The sequence below is a fragment of the Mesoplodon mirus genome, assembly GCF_964341445.2.
Source record: "Mesoplodon mirus genome assembly, chromosome: 20".
In the NCBI taxonomy this organism is placed as follows: Eukaryota; Metazoa; Chordata; class Mammalia; order Artiodactyla; family Ziphiidae; genus Mesoplodon; species Mesoplodon mirus.
Window position 1 is genome coordinate 20329095 of NC_138996.1, and position 17442 is coordinate 20346536.

Sequence of the window (17442 nt, forward strand, 5' to 3'; positions counted from 1 at the left end):
TACATTTCAGGGCATCATTTGGGGCTGTTCAGCACAATAACAATCATGGTAGGTGTTTTCAATGGTTAGCTATATTTTCTGAAATCAGGTTGTGCTTATATTTTGGATAATGGCCATATTCTCCTTTTTTTTTTGCGGTATGCCGGCCTCTCACTGCTGTAGCCTCTCCTGTTGCGGAGCACAGGCTCCGGACGCGCAGGCTCAGCAGCCATGGCTCATGGGCCCAGCCGCTCCGCGGCATGTGGGATCTTCCCGGACCGGGGCACGAACCCGTGTCCCCTGCATCGGCAGGCGGACTCTCAACCACTGCGCCAGGGAAGCCCTGGCCATATTCTTAATAATTAATTCCATGTAATTTTTAACCACCTTGCTTATTCATGTGCGACACATTTCTTGATTTTAAAACTGGAATAGTACTAATTCCTGAGCCTTCAGCAATAGTGTCGGCCTCCCGCTTGCCACCCCATTACTTTCTCCCCAAATTATTATATCCGTATTTTCCCCCTCCATATAACCATGAATTTGTGACAAATCACAGAAACCACAAGGGAAAAGGAATAAATGATAGAACACTCTCAAAACCCTGTCTTTCCTGAAATAATGCAGCAGTATTGATTTAGAACAGTTGACTCATTACCATCTCTTCTGTAAATACATCAATCAGACAGAAATAGCTTATGAGAACTGAATCTCTTCCTGCTTCAAAGTGCTCTGACTGTAGGGTAACTAAGAATCATGGAAGACTTGAAATTGCAACAAAAGGAATTTAGGTCAAGTTTAATAATAGATTTACCATCTGTGAATGTTATTAAATATTCACAGAATTATGAAACCCTGATGAACACCTATTCTAAGAAAAAAAAACTGCACTTCTCTCCACCATCATTGATATCACTTTAGCCATTCCACAAGCATGTTTTATTTTTATTTTTTCATTTTTTTAATCTTTTTTTTCCTGGCCAAAAGCTTCTACCATGAACATTTTTTTCTGTTAAAGCAGATTATAAATTCTCATCAGTACAAATATATATAACTTACATTTGATTGTAAGGCCAACGTTCAAAAGTAAAAATGAAATGGGATCTCATGTTGTTACAAGGGGTCAAGTGGCTGCAACTGGCAAACGGGATGTTCTGCTCACCGCAAGGGAGAGGGATGGACACACACCCCCACACACACATGCAGTCACAAGCATTTTTTAAATGTGTCCCAGGTGCCACGTTCTGTGCCTGTCCCTGGGAAACAGAGAAATAAATGACACCTGATCCTACACGCAAAGAACTTATCAAACCTGTAGGAGGAATGACATGCATTCATCTGCCCATTGGATCTTTCGCTCAGTCATTTGTTGACAAGCATTATTGACTGCTTAAAAATGCCAACACTGGGCTAAGACTAGGGATACAGTGGTGCCCATACTCAACTATGAAAGTACAGTAAGAAAACACAGTTTGGTAACAGAATAGAGCGAGATTATTCCATGTGACAGGAAACAACCTTCACACAAAGGACATCTGAGCGGAGTCATAGGTAGGGCTTTAATAGGTACAAACACAAGAGGAGGGAATTTCAGGTTGAAGAAATAGTGGGAGCAAAAGGAAGAGAAACATGATAGTAGAGGACCGACTGGCCTAGAGCCTAAGGCATAAGTGAAACTCAGTATGTGACAAACACCATAGGGTACCAGGTGCTTAAAAAACAACCCCAAATCTCAATAGCTCACATCCCATCACAGTCAAATTTAGTATTCAGTGGGTAGCCTTCCACAAGGAGATTCATGGACCTATGCATCTACTATTTCTGTCTTCCGTATGATTGTGTGTGTGTGTGTGTGTATCTGAGAGAGAGAGAGAGAGACAGAGAGACAGAGAGAGAGAGAGATCATGCCACAGAGGAGGTTGTAGGGAGTAAGACCAAGATTGGAAGGGCATACATCACTTCTGCCCATATTCTATAGCCAGAAGTAAGTTACACGGACATGGTCCCACTAAACTGGAAAGGAGACGGGGCTAGGTCACTTCCCCAAGTGCCGAGGACGTAAGCAGACCTGGTTTATAATCACTTAGCATTGTCTGTGCCACAGAAACAAGATAATCTATGAAGGTAATTCATTTAAGACGACTCTTGCTTAGCATTTAAGTATTTAGTACTGACGTATTAATTCACTGACCGTTATCACCATCATGTATATTGCAAGCAAACGTTTTGCAAGTAACTGTTTTGCAAGACGATGTGCTAGACTCTGAACATGCGAGAAGTGACAGAATATACTGAAGGAGCTTACAATCGAGGCAGGGATCAGAACTTACACATAATGAGAGAAGTAACACAGTGTAACATACGGTAAGTGCCACGAGACATAGCAACACTGACTTTGGCTTTAGTTTCTGATTCATACAACATTACTACAAAAAAGGAAGCACATATAATGTTCTCTGAATTTTCTTACAGTTCTAAGGTAGGCTTACCGTGTTCTCCAAACACAGAGACAAACATACAGTATTGCCCCTTTAAAACTGAGAGCTTCGAAAAAGAAAACTGAAGACCTTGTAAAGAGAGCAGTATCTGCTCTCTGAGGGGAGATACAATTCATACAGCTGTCACAGTGATTTATTCAGTAAGGCTTCCGAAGGAAGTTAATTGACTTCCTGACAAGTAAAAACAAAAAAAGGAAATAAAGCTTTTGACGTTTTATTGGGATCATTTACATTTGTCATGTAGAGGTGGTCTACCATAATCATTAAGAATACTGGCATTGGGCTTCCCTGGTGGCGCAGTGGTTGAGAGTCCGCCTGCCAATGCAGGGGACACGGGTTCGTGCCCCGGTCCAGGAAGATCCCACATGCCGCGGAGCAGCTAGGCCCGTGAGCCATGGCCGCTGAGCCTGCGCGTCCGGAGCCTGTGCTCCACAACGGGAGAGGCCCCAACAGTGAGAGGGCCGCGTACCGCAAAAAAACAGAACAACAACAACAAAAAAACTAAAAATAGAATTACCATATGACCCAGCAATCCCACTACTGGGCATATACCCTGAGAAAACCATAATTCAAAAAGAGTCATGCACCCCAGTGTTCATTGCAGCACTATTTACAATAACCAGGAGATGGAAGCAACCTAAGTCTCCATCATCGGATGAATGAAGAAGATGTGTCACATATATACAATGGAATATTACTCAGCCATAAAAAGAAAGGAAATTGAGTTATTTGTAGTGAGGTGGATGGACCTAGAGTCTGTCATACAGAGTGAAGTAAGTCAGAAAGTGAAAAATACCATATGCTAACACATATATATGGAATCTAAGGAAAAAAAAAGGTCATGAAGAACCTAGGGGCAAGACGGGAATAAAGACACAGATCTACTAGAGAATGGACTTGAGGATATGGGGAGGGGGAAGGGTAAGTTGTGACAAAGTGAGAGAGTGGCATGGACATATATAAACTACCAAATGTAAAATGGATGGCTAGTGGGAAGCAGCCGCACAGGGAGATCAGCTCGGTGCTTTGTGACCACCTAGAGGGGTGGGATAGGGAAGGTGGGAGGGAGGGAGATGCAAGAGGGAAGAGATATGGGAACATATGTATATGTATAACTGATTCACTTTGTTATAAAGCAGAAACTAACACATCATTGTAAAGCAATTATACTCCAATAAAGATGTTAAAAAAAAAAAAGAATACTGGTGTTAAAGTTAGAACCAAATCATTTCAAATCCCAGCCCCATCATTTATTGGCTTTGAGCAAGTTATTTAACTTCCTTTAAGCTCAGTTTCCCCATTTGTTAAAAAAAAGGATAATAATAATTATGCTGCCTTGGGCTCTCCTGAGGACTATGTGAGTTATTGCATTGTTGTACTTTGTCCAACACCTGGCACATGATAAATATTTTAAAATTAATTTTTATGATGATGTTAAAATCAGTGTTTTGGGAGATTGCTTAATAACATGATATGTTGCACAAAGATACAACTTAAAATAAAAATGAATATATATCCCAATTTTGATTTTAAAAGTATTAAAACAGATGGACTCACACAGGCAGACAGGAAGGAAATGCACCAAAATGTTAACAATAGTGTCTTTCAGTGGTACAGTTATGGGTTTTTTTCATTTTCACGCAATTCTGAATTTTCAGATGTTTTTAGAGTAAACATTTATTTCTTTCATACACACTCTATTATCTCAAAAATTCCTTCCATGTCTTAAACTTTATATGCACACATAACTGTTTTATTAACATGATGTGATTCTTTTATGTTATTTTCTCATGAAATCAAGAAAACTTCTTGGAGGAAATTCTTTGCTTTACTCCTGTGTTAGAATAATCGGCCAGTAACATTAAAATTTAACCTGCTGAGAAGCAAATGGTTTCTGCTCCTAGGTTTTTTCTCTTTCAGTCAATAGTAAAGAGCTGAAATATCTTTTCAAATCCTTGTTTTTCCCCTTCTTTCTCTAACATGCACCTGGGTCCGGAATGTTGGATTAATTCCAAATAATTTCTAAGATAAAAATTTCCCTAACAGTTGAACATGACAATCAGAGACATAGAACTCCAAGCCATTTCAGACTTTCTTTAAAGCTGGAGCTAAAATATACTGAATTTTTACATATGCTGTAGTTTATAAATTTAGGTGTAAATTGAATTTTTGAAAAAAAAAACTTCATTTTTTTTTTCCATGTGAGATGGCTTTCTCTCTTGCACGAACATTTCTTCAGTCAAGTTAGCCTGTGGGTAAAGAAAATTCTTTTAACCTGGGCTCAGTTTGGATATAGGAAAATTGTGTTTGGCATTTCTCTTAAATTGTTCTCTTCAGGTTAGACTGATTTGATTTCTGATCAGATAAAACAGAGCTCACAAGGGATGGCTACATATATTACATTATCCTTGCCTGTATGTGGCCAGAATAGTAAGTGCAGAAAAACCTTGGCCTTCAGGAATGTAAGAGCCACTGTCCAAAATGATGGACGAGTTTGCTCCTGCAATAATGGAAAATGTTCAGGCCAAGGGCCTTCCCACCTGTCTGCCCCTTGGCAATGACATCCACCTCTGGGCCAGTTCACTTGCAATCTTCCACTTAGGAAGGCATTTTCTTTATTTTGTTATTCTTGTTAGGCGATGACTGTTCATTTTGCTTTTAGACAAAAAACAAAACAAACACAAAATAATCTGCAAAAACCAAAATATCTTTTTCTGGCCTTTTTGTTCAGTTGGATTTTTTAATGCTTTTAATCACCTCCCTACTCATTATCTTTATTTTATTTCCTTTTCTTCTTTCATGTTAAATAGGAAAAAGGAAGTACAACTCCAGGTCAGCAGGTATGAGCACAGTCTTACGTCTCAAGCCAAGGATGCTGTTTTCCCTGATTATCTGTACACAGATTCCTCATGGTCGTTAAGGCATATTCCCTGCTCTGGTCTCAGCCAAATGCCTTGAATAACGGAAGGAAACCAATCTTTGCAACTCTTCCCCATGTTAGTTTATATCTTTGCTTGACTACTATTTCCAAACATAACCAGTTTCTTGGGTTTTTTTGGTTTTTTTTTTGTGGTACACGGGCCTCTCACTTTTCTGGCCTCTCCCGTTGCGGAGCACAGGATCCGGATGCACAGGCTCAGCGGCCATGGCTCACGGGTCCAGCCGCTCCACGGCATGTGGGATCTTCCCGGACCGGGGCACGAACCCGTGTCCCCTGCATCGGCAGGCGGACTCTCAACCACTGCGCCACCAGGTAAGTCCCAATAACCAGTTTCTTGATGAAACTAACTAGAGAAGGAAGGAGAAACCGGAGTGGCAAAGGCTATGTTGTGGAAATATCCGCCTCATTCTTTGTCCAAACGCCTGAAGAGACTTTGTGCTCTGCTGTTTCTCAACACCCATTGTCAATACCGCATCAAAGAATCCCAGCTCTGGAAGGGATTTTGAGATGTCTCGGAAGCATGATCTCCCCTCTGATGGGGGAGATTCCCTCTGCAAAGATCAGCAATAAGTAAGCTGGCCTCTTTGTCTGCCTGTCCAGAGACAAAGATTTGTACCTGTTGAAGGAGCCAGCCCGGCTTCCAGGCAGCTCAAACTTTAGAAACCTCTTGTTCTTATTGAGTCTAAATGTGCTTCCCCGTAATTTGCCTTCGCTGGTCCAAGTCTGCCCTCTGGAGACTCTCAGAATAAGTCTCCTTCCTCTTCCACCTTGCAAGTTCTTCCTAAATTCTTCACGTGAATTAAATAGAAGCTAGTACCAGTTACTAAGTCCACATCCAATCCTTTGAAATCCAGCTTGGAAAACAGGAAGCTCCTACTCAACCTCTAGATAATAAATGGGTAAGATAAACAAGGCACCAAATCCCCCTCTATATTTTACAACTTTCTAGATCCAGGCAAAAACGCTTACAGTTTGTTTTAAGAACTGTAAGGGACCTCAGTGATCTGAGGTCTAACTCAATTCCCTGAATTTTCAGGCGAGTAGTCTAAGATCCAGAGATCTTGGTTGAGATTGGGGTCAAAGAACTCTGGTTATCGTAATTCTGGTGGTAGGATTGTAGGAGCGTAGTACAGTCTTGCTTGTTTTCAGAATATAAACACTGTACTTTGACAATTACAAATAGTTTTCCAACAAAATTTTCTTATGGTGCAGTTTTCTGAAGCTACGTTACAGTAAGTTAACTTCTAGTAACATATATTAGTACCTAATTTTAATTACTATTCTAGTCTAAATTAAAAAAAATTTTTACCTCCCCTGAAGTTCCAAAAATATTGTCAGAGAAAAATAAAACCACTTCAAAATTCACCTTCCATTTTCCCCAGAATATCAAATCTCTAGGAACTACATATACACACATAAGTGCACACATAAGCACGTGCACACACACACACAACGAATCTACTTCTCCATTCTTCTTAGAGCTGACTTTCATATAAACTCAAGATCACCATTAACAATAGGCAGATGTAATCAAGATGCTTACCCAGGGAGCTGATATTTGACTGTACCTAACAAAACATGATGTAAATACAACATGTAATTTAAGCACAAGACAAGATGGGGCACATATGGCTGTGTCTTTGACATAGCCATGAACAGCTTTCAGGTTTGGCAATGCTATGGTAATTGTGACTTCTATATCTAAAATAACTGGACTTACACTGCTGCACTTGAGTACTTAAAATAATATTAAAGGAAAGGAACAAGAGGGCTTTCCACATGTTGATACTGCTTCTCACACACTTGATTGGTAACAGCAGGGATGCCAGATCAATAAAATCCATGAGGACAGAGTTGTGGCTACAAATAGGGATATGCCATGCTCAGAAACTACATACAGTCCCTTTCTCCTTAAAAATATATAGAAGAACGTAAAAGTGAAAATTCCATTACCCAGAGAGGACCACTATTAACATTTTGGTATACTTGTCCAGTATTTTTCCTGCACATATATGTGAATATATAATTTACCTAACCTAAAATCTTTTCTATGCTGTTTCAGTTAACATTCTATTGTATTTCCAGGTCACTAAATTATCTTCAAACTCATGCCTCTGTATTTTTCTACATTCTAGATGTTCGACTTTTTATACGACACATTATCTGTTGGAATTTCTTTTTTACAGTCTTCCTTTTCCTACCATGAAAATAAGGTCACTTTCTCACTCCCTATCCATTTGAAGCTGAAAACAAACAACACGTACAGAAAAAAAAAATCAGACCTGAGTTTCCGTGTCTGAGAGTGCTTCTTGAAAAAGCATTATATAATAGCACTGCAAAAAAAGTAGAGATAAAATAAACCAGGAGATATGTGTCACTTACTGTTCCAGCAAAAAGCTGACTCCAAAAAAATGACAGGATCACAAGCAGAAGATGATGAAAGAACAACATGGCAGAAATGAAGAGAAAAGGGATCCAGAAACAATCCTCACACAGCTACAGAGATGAAGAGGAAGTAGGAAAATGACACAGAGGATGGCTGGAGGACGACACAGCTTCCGGCGGGGCAGAAAAAACAATGCTGTTTTACATCTTCAGCAAACGTTGTGAACTATATGGAAGAGGGCTAAGGGGCTGGTATTGCTGAGAACAGCAAATTATTAGTGTGGATAAGACCTTCTGCCATAAAGAATGTTCTTGATAATGCTACTGGAATAACAAGAATTCACATGTTGCCGTGCTGGCAAAGAAAATAGGATGCTTTTAGAAACAGATGATCCATGGATGTGCGGTAATGGAACAAAAGTCAACAGCTTAAGTGGCAGTGGGTTATGATCAGCATTTGTCATGTATTTTATTCACTACTATGTAATATAGAAAAATATCATGTCACTTACTTGTCAGAAGTAGATGCCTGTGTTCCTTCAACAAAAACTTTTTGAACACCTCCCTATGTACAGCTCTGGGCTAGACTTTGAGGATGAATCCTACTGCTGAGTTCCCGGGAGGAGACAGATGGGACAGGTGAACTCTCATGACATTCTGCACCTTTCCTCCCAGATACTTGCTTCAGTTTGAAATTACACATTTTATTTGTGATATCTGTGATTATTTGATTAATGTCTGCCATCTCACTAGACCATAAGTTCCATGAGGGTAGGAATTTAATCTGTTTTGCTCATCACTGTTTTCCTAGCACAGTGCCTGGCATATAACAGATGTTCAATGAATACTTGTTGGAGAAAATGAATAAATTCTTCAAAAAGTTAGTAATAAGTTTTATAAGAGGTACGTAGATAAAGACTGCTAAAGTCTCTGGACAGAGTGATTCGGTTTTAGATAAAAGCTAAAAGGTTTTAAAGAGGAGATGGTTTTGAAAGTCAGGAGACCAAATTAAACAATTATTATAATCATCTAGGTGAGAAGTAATAGGACATAAATGACTAAAGTAGAAACAATTAGAAGGGAGAGAAGTAGATAAATAAAAGTATTACAAAGATCAAATCGGCAGGTGGTGGCTGCCAGTGGGATACAAAGGGCCAGGAGAAGCCAAGAGTTTGAGGATGTAGCAGGTGACTGGGAGGATGGGATTCATAGAGAAATGCAAAGAGCAGCTTGATTAGGTCCATGGAGAGCACAGGACCTCAGATCCAAAGGTACTGAGGTCACTCTGAAAGGGACGGCAAGCAAGCTGCCAGCAACTTGGGTTGGAGGTTTACGAGAAGACCAACTCAGAAACACAGAGTTTTGAGACATCTTCACAGAGATTCTGCTTGCAGTCATAAAGGTGGATGAGGCTGTCCAGGGAAAGATCATGGAGAGAGAAAAGCAGAGAACCAAGGAGAGGTGCTTGAGAAATGTTGAGATTTTTGGTGGGGTTATTTTTTACGTAGTTCAGGAAGACAGAGAGGCCCATAAAACTCTATCAGATAAGAAACCATCTTATCTTCCATGTTGGGAAATTCACTATTTACCCCCAAAGGAGTCCTTCTGGGCTTCATAGGTCTGGAGAATACCAGTTCCATGGATAAAAGAAACAGCACCAGACTCTCTGGAAACAAAGTGGTTGAAGAAGTGAAGGATTTAGGACTTAGGTGGACAGCATATTGGACCCCAGCCCTTGCACACCCCCAAATGCTAAGAACAGCTTTTGGTCAGCACTCCTGTTTCCAAGATGTGCTGATTTATATTATCAACAGCTGTGAGCTCTTTGACCCTCCAGCCCAGTCTGACTGGTTTGCTGTGGGAAACCCTTTGAAACCAAAGAGGTCACAAAGCTTGAGCCTCGTCTATCCCTGTTCTCAGACTGCTTTGTCTCCAGTCTCCTCCGGTGATCTTTCTGACAGCGCCTCACAATTTTTTCCTGTAATCTGTGGCTAATCTCGCCTCAGTTTACCATTCCACCGGTGGAGAGATCCCACTTTCTTATGCACCAAGATAGTATCATGCTAAACGAGTTGAAGTCACTCAAAAATATGGAATGACTTTGAAAGGAGGAAAAATGTGGGTAAATACGTGGCAATATTTTTAAAGTCTCCATTATAGTAATAATAGGTAAGCACCCAACATGGTTAATAGCCAGTACTTAGATCAAGGCCTTGTATGAAGTAGATGGTCAAGCTTGAACTGAATGGAATAGTTATATAAGCATCGTAGCAATACATGTGAATTCATTAGTTAAAATATGTGCATTAACCTCTAAGTGCCAAGAATTGTGATAGAAAATGAGGACAAAATAAATAAGATAACGGTCAGAAGCTCTAGAAAAATAGCTTACATGAATTTCTTGCCTTAATTTAAGAAACCAGAGGTGTGGAGCTTAGGGCTGCAGAAGCTAGAAAAATCTCATGATTCTCCTTGGGCCTGGAGAGGTAGGTTGGGGTCAGGGGCTCTGTATCCTGTTCTATGGCATTCGTGGTATTTAATAAGCAACGGAGAACTGGTCATGGATGTCAAGCAGAAGGGACATGAAGTAATTTGGTTTTAGTAGTTATTCATTATGTGTTTTTTTCATATTTCCATTAAATAAATGGTTAAAAATCATAGCTGCTAAATTCTGCATATAATTTTCATAATGGTTCAGGGGGAAAATGTGTTTTTTAAAAATTTATTTTCCTTAAAAAAAGTCAATTGGAAAATGTGATTTGACTTGTAGAGATTTATTTGCAGATAACATGTCTGTTTTTATCGGGAGGAGAGCAGCTCACTAAAAGGGCAGAGCCACGGGCAGGACAGCTGTAGCTCCACTTCCCGTCATGGCGGTGTTACAGGCACTGTATGTTATCACACAGTTGTGTTCTTTCAGGTTATAAAGACAGCAGGTTATCTACATTGCTTTATTATGAAACTCACGAAGTAAGGAAGGACAAGCAACAGTCTCTGCAGTCATAAGCAACTCAGAAGGCTCTGGAAGGTCAGCAAGGAAACAGCAGCCCCAGGTAGTACAGAAGGGTGAGCTCTTCAGCGTCAAGGCATCCACTGCTCCTACAGTGTGACTCAGTCATGAAAGTGGCTCTGTTTAACTCTGTCTTCGCTTCTCCTGAGGCCGTGAACAGAGTGGTTACCAACCCAGGCCCTGGAACACTCACTGCCTGGGTTCAAATCCAGGCCTTGCCTCCAAGGCTCTTGGGAAAAGAACTGATTGGGTCTGTCTCATCATCTACAATACAGCACATACCTATAGGGCATTGTTCTCCAGCCGCAGCCTTGTGGGTCACAGGACAAACTAGAGAGCTCCCTCAGGTGGGCATGAATCCTTGTCTGAGTTAGTCACAAGATGGAAACTATGGCAAACTCTGTGTAAGGAACCACTGTGGCTGCCTTTCTCAAAACGGGCAGAGCAGGTACTCAGAGGACCATAGCCTGCCATCTGCTCCTCAAGAAGTGCAGGCAGGCTTCCCTGGTGGCGCAGTGGTTGAGAGACCGCCTGCCGATGCAGGGGACACGGGTTCATGCCCCAGTCCGGGAAGATCCCACATGTCGTGGAGCGGCTGGGCCCATGAGCCATGGCTGCTGAGCCTGCGCGTCCGGAGCCTGTGCTCCATAACGGGAAAGGCCATGGCAGTGAGAGGCCTGTGTACCACACACACACACACACAAAAAGAGTGCACACTAGACGCAGAGTTAACTAATACAGGAACTGAGTTAATGAAGCAGTTGAACAATATTAATAAAATAATATAATATATCGTATTATATAATGTAATTATTATATTACTATATCAATATAACACACAATATTATATATAACATATATAATATGTTGCTATTACAATACATAATAATATAACATTGTTTAATAATATATTATTAGTTAATAATATATATCATAATATATCATAATATACTGTAATATATATTAATAATAAAGGCACTTAGTTAACTAAGCAATGTAAAATGAAGTTAAGTGTGAGTTTAGGAAGAAACAGGAGAACACTTGTTCAGTGTTCCACCGTGGTCTAATTTCTGTTGAGACTATGGCCACCACAATTCATAATTCACTGTAAGAGAAAAACTATTACTTCTGTATAGACTCCACTAATTAACAACAATCTTATAGATGGTATCACTGGCATACTTGTATTGTTTCCTTTTTTTCCATACAAACTTTCCATTCTAACAAGCTGGGTTAAGAAACATCATAGGATTGGTTCTGTCCACCTGAGACATAATAATGTTTTTCATGAAAAAGGTCAAGCATCACAAATAAGGAGATAATAACACAATACGCCCCAGCATCAGTAACTGCCAATGTTTGGCAGTCATATTTTATCTATGTCTTTCCCCCCGAACCCTTTTGCTGAGAGCTGAAAGTGAAATTCTCATGTACAAATAAATAAATAAATAAATAAGTGTTAAAAAGGTCCTGCTTCACAGAGGGGGTGCTTTGCTTCTGGAAGCGAACACATTTTCTCTGCAGCACACTTTTCTTTCCAGTCCCTCAGCCATTACCCAGATTCTGTCAGTGGCCATGGAAATGCCTCTCATAATGGCCTCAAATAGAATAATCTATTTTTCTCCCTACCTCCCAACACAGAAATGGTAACTCAAGTTCACAGACCTCTAGGAATTCCACAGGTCTGCTTTAGCTAGTCTGTGAAATCCCAGAAAATGTATGCAAATATTTTTACATTCTTTGTTTTTAATATAGGAAAGTTCCAAAGCTTCTATCAGGTTCTCACATGGGCCTATTACCTACAAAAGGTTAAGAACCTCTGCCTCTGCCATATCTTGAAAGCACAGCAAACATACTTTCTCATTTCCATTCCTTACCCAATTCTGCGTATCAAAATCCTGCACCTGTTGCCTCCTTCAGGATGCCTCCCCTGACCTCGTCACCTATAACTGATTTCCCACATGTTTTCCTGCAGGATTCAAGCCCGGGCTCTTTCACATTTATCACATTCTGTTGAGGTCCTATTCACTGGACAAGTATTTTTTCAGGCACCTGCTATGTGGCAGCCACTGTACTACACTTATTTAGGTGTGCTTTGCCTCCTACTGCACTGTTAGAAGAGCACAAGGAACATCCCAGTATCCAGTATGGAGCCTGCGTCCAAGGAAATAGTGTAGCTCTAATTCCACTGAATGGAAACAAAAATGAGCAGTGGCACTTCTGTGGGCTGGCATTCAGCTCAAGAAGAACATGTATCATCAGGCTCATGATTTTTTCCCTTTTAAATGCAAAACGAAACGTTTATATAAAAAGGAAATGTCAATTTGATTATCCTTGGGCATTAAGACAGAGATGCCGAAGCAAAGATTCCCTCCCCTACCCGGATATAGTGTGGCACTAGAAAACTATTCCAGAATCACGAACTGTATATGCTGATCTCCACTGCCCTCTTGGCAGCGCCTTAAATAGCATCACCGGTATCTATATGAGACATATAGTTGGGTCCCCACAAAAAAACCATGCCTGGAAGTACATCTCCACCCACCCACCCCGACCCCGGAGTCAGGAGGGTCAAACTCAAACACAAAGAGGGTCAGAACAGTTACTAAACATGTTAACTTTCCCGTATTGGGTACGCGCTTTTTTTTAAAGTCATACGCCTCTTAAGATTACTGAGCTGTTTGATACCAGAGGTTGAAGACGACCAGGCTAAGGACCTGGCAGAAAATAGTTAACCCTATTGTTACAGACGCGGAGGGTGGGGGAGGGGAAATCTGTGTCCAGCTTTCGGCAGATACTTCCAACCTAAGTTCCATCCCTTCTTCTGATGGGTCTAGTTTAGCAAAATTCTTAACAAATTACGCAGGCCGTGTGAGCGAAAAGATCTGGAAAGTCTGACCAGTGGCACCTGGGACTTAACCCCTTTGATCGTCGGTTTTCCCATGTACCCACTGGGGGCCTTTCCGTGGCAGAAGGTGTTTGCCAGGATCAAATGAGAGAAGACGCGCTGAAACGTCACGCTGTTGTCACCCAGGTACGGCGTTGCTGCGCTCCAGGTGTGCTCGCCTCGGCGTCCTCTCCCACGTAGGACGGGCCACGCCGGGAGGCACCGACGAGAAGAGCGCGGGGAGCGGGCAGGAAGGTCACCCCGATCCCCAGGCCGGGCGGCGCGGCAGAGCCTCACTTCCCGAGCACGTTCGGGCGGGGCACTCCCAGGGGACCGGGCAGGCAGGCGGCACTCCCCGGGCTCCGCTCGGCGCCCGCCGCGCCTGCGAGGCTGGCCGCCCTCCCGGCCCGGAGGCGCCGCAGGCCTGGGTCCCCGGGCCGCTGGAGCCCGAGCGCAGCCCCCAGAGGTGAGGGCGGGTCAGGAAGGCGGGGACGGCGATGGGGGCGGGGAGCTGCGCCGCCGGGACCGCGGGAGGTCGCCCGGAGGCCCCCGAGCCCCGGGAAGCCCGCACCCTGGCCGCGGCGGGAGGAGGCACTGGCGGAGGAGCGGTCCCCAGGCTCTGCCCGAGGCCTCCGGGGGCCGCGCAGCAACTTCTCTTTGGAAGCCCTGGGGGCGCGCGCGCGCGCTCCCACTTGGGCACGCGCGTCCCCGGCGCCCCGCTCCCCCGCGCGCGCTCCGTCTATTTTTTTCCCATCGCTTTCATTCTCACACTCTAAAGTAGGTCACCGGGTGGAAGTTACAACCGGTACAGACCCCGGCTTTAATGCGAAGGCCGATTTTCACCCCCGGCCTCGGGCGGGGGAGATGCACTGCAACTATTCGGTTCCGTAGAGCTGCCCGCCCCCATACCTTGCAGCCAGCGCCGGCGACCGTGGCGTTGACAATGGTCTGCAGAGCGGAGCGGCGGGAAGCCTCTTTTCCACCCTAGTTCGGCAGGCCCTGCGCCTGCCCCTGCCCCGCGGACCGGGAGGAGGGGGCGCGACAGGTCGCCTCCCGCGCTCTCCGGCGCCCGCGTCCCGGGTCTGACCGCCTGGGTGAGTGCCTGCTCTTCCGCTGTCATTCCAGTGGCCGAGGGTAACATGTTTACCTTGAAAACTTAGACGTGATCTGAACAGCCAGCCGAGCCTGGCGTGCAGTAAGGGACTGCGGGGATGTGCCTCAGATGTTACACCGGATAAATCAGAACCCAGAGCTGTAGGGGACATGTAGTGTCTAAAGGTGAAAATGAATTTGTGTTTTCCTGGAGTACACGTGTATCTTTCCCTTTAGAAGCTATCACTTGGGAATTGATTTTTAACTAGCTGGAGGCGATGAACTAAGATAACTTGAATCCAGAAAGTTTGTCCGAATATTTTTTAGTTGATCTGGAAGAACTTACTGAAATAGCCCAAGCTAATGTCAAAAATACAGTCTAAGAAGGAATATCAAAATGCGATGGTAGGATCTGTATAATATTATTTGTATTATTATACAAATATATAATATTTGTATAATATTTGCTATCTGTGTCCTTATGTATTATCTGGCTTCTCTGTGATAAATGTTATAAGCATGGGATGCTTTAGGTAGAAAGAGGGTAAGGTTGTGAACACCTCCATGTAAAGCTTTTTATGGGTTGGTCTGCATGCATTTAAGTGTACACTGAACATTTCCTGTGGGCAAAGAGCTAGAATGTGACTATATCATTTTGAGGTTAAGGTTATTAGCAATAATACAGGTAACAGTTGGCTTTTAACCCCTTGTTTCAGGGGCTGAAGTACTATTATTCACGTGACTCATCAGCATAGCGAATCCTTGACTAATGAATGGTTGATCTGTTTTGAAGTTTAGGAAGAGAGAACTATAGGTTCTTCTGCCCCTGATGGCCGGCTGAAAATGCAGTATAAAGGACTCTCCAGGGATGGTGAGGGATGCTCTAGAGTAGCTCAGAGGGGAAGACCATTTGGAGAGAATGAAAGTGACTCCCTGATGGCCACTGACTGCCCGTAACTTCTTTTAAAGTGGACCCTGACAGGTTGAAAAGGATTACCTCCTCACTAAGGAAGCTGCTCCAGAGAACTGCTTTCTTAATGCATTTGGTAGGATTTGAGAGGGGAGCTGTCTTCAGACGTTTCTCTTAATTCAAAAGAAATCCTTTTTCTAGAAAGATTCAATTACTGTAATGATGTTCTTTGGAAATAATTTGTCCTTCTGTGTGTTTGTCATAATATAGCAAGAGCACCAAGGTAGTTCAAAGGTTTTAGTAAAATTTTACTTAACAGAGGGATGGGAAATGGAAAATGCTAGGTCTTCATGGTTAACTCTGCATTAAAATGGAGGGGCGGGGTGGGGGGCTTCCCAATACATCTTAAACCTCTGTGTATGTATCGCGATATCTTCTAAAGCCAAATCCTACTGGGGATTAAGAGGGCTGTAAAGAAGGTATTAATACTTTCAGTATTTCTGATAGGTGGATATGTGAATACTTATATGCATTCCACTTGTAATGAATTAATGTAATTGTAATGAATGACTTATATCTTAAATGGGAACTGAGTCAGCTCTCACCGTGATTTAGCCCTTGGTATGATGAATTGTTGCGATCAGGCTGTCAGCACTTCTCTGTGCAATCTTATGTTTTTACTCGTAGATAAATTAGGAAGGGTTTTGAGGAGAGTGGCAGGAAAGGATGAAGACACTTGGTGATTTATTTAAGGGCAGACAGAAGGAACTAAATATGGAGGCTGATTTTGGCATACCTTGGTCGCTGGTTGCTGGTCAGGCTCAAAGTATGGTGGCGCAAAATGACCAGTTGAATGTCCCTCAGTCTGTGTGATTCTCTTCTCTTGATGTCATCAGACAGTACATAGCCCGGGCCTCTAGCTAAGATGTATGCAAAAGGAGTGACACCATTCACTTTGGGCACTCACTTCCCATCCAGAGAAACTTCTAACCACTTGGAGTTTGAGCTCCATTACTTGGACTGAATCCCAGCTCTGAGCCATTTCCTCATCTGTGAAATGGGAATAATGATACTTCCTAATTAAGGTGGCTGACAGGAGCAAATGGAGCATTTTACTTGGGGTAAAATGCACATTGTGAGCTGTCTTACAACAAAGAGAAATACTATGACTTAAATATTATCTCCTAGGGGCTGCGGAGGGGTTGCTGTGTAATTGATGGTAGAATTGAACATTTGGGTGAGTGGCTCATTCCACTGTCCTAGTATACTTAGTACTCTGATAGAATATAGTATAGGGTACGCTAGACTCTTAGTAATCAGTGTGTTTTGGGAGTTAGAGGCTCATACTGTGAAACTTGCATCTTCTCCCCTATGCACAGGCCTTTGGCTTACCTAGGTGAAAGAAGGTACCTGTGGTGGTTTTTGGAGATAATAATGAGATCTAAGGAGATGACCCATTGAAATTCTAAAATCAAATTTAAACCTTTAATTAATTAGTTTCTCTTAATGCCATTAGAAGTGTGGCCCTCATAAAATGATAATAGTCCGTAGTTTTCCCCTGGACAGTTATATATATTTAGAAATGGAGTATTTGGACTTTGGGGCTGAAGCAGCAATATGATTCATGCAGGTTTTAATCATTCAGCATCCCCAAGGCACCATGCTAAGCCTTCAGAATGCAAGAAAAGCAGACCTGACCCCTCCTGGAAGCATGTCTGCTGGTGATACACAGGTAAACCT

General features: G+C 42.5%; 1 protein-coding gene across 1 annotated transcript in view; it reads right to left on the reverse strand.

Moving 5' to 3' along the window:
- The window catches only part of LOC309795969 (uncharacterized protein), a gene marked incomplete at its 5' end in the record, with an annotated part of 111497 nt that extends 96656 nt beyond the window's left edge, over nucleotides 1–14841 (reverse strand). The window contains one exon of the mRNA XM_082608794.1: nucleotides 14610–14841. Within this exon, the coding sequence (XP_082464920.1) occupies nucleotides 14610–14841 (232 nt within the window). The remainder of the gene's footprint in view (nucleotides 1–14609) is intronic.
- Between the last annotated feature and the right edge of the window lie 2601 nt (nucleotides 14842–17442).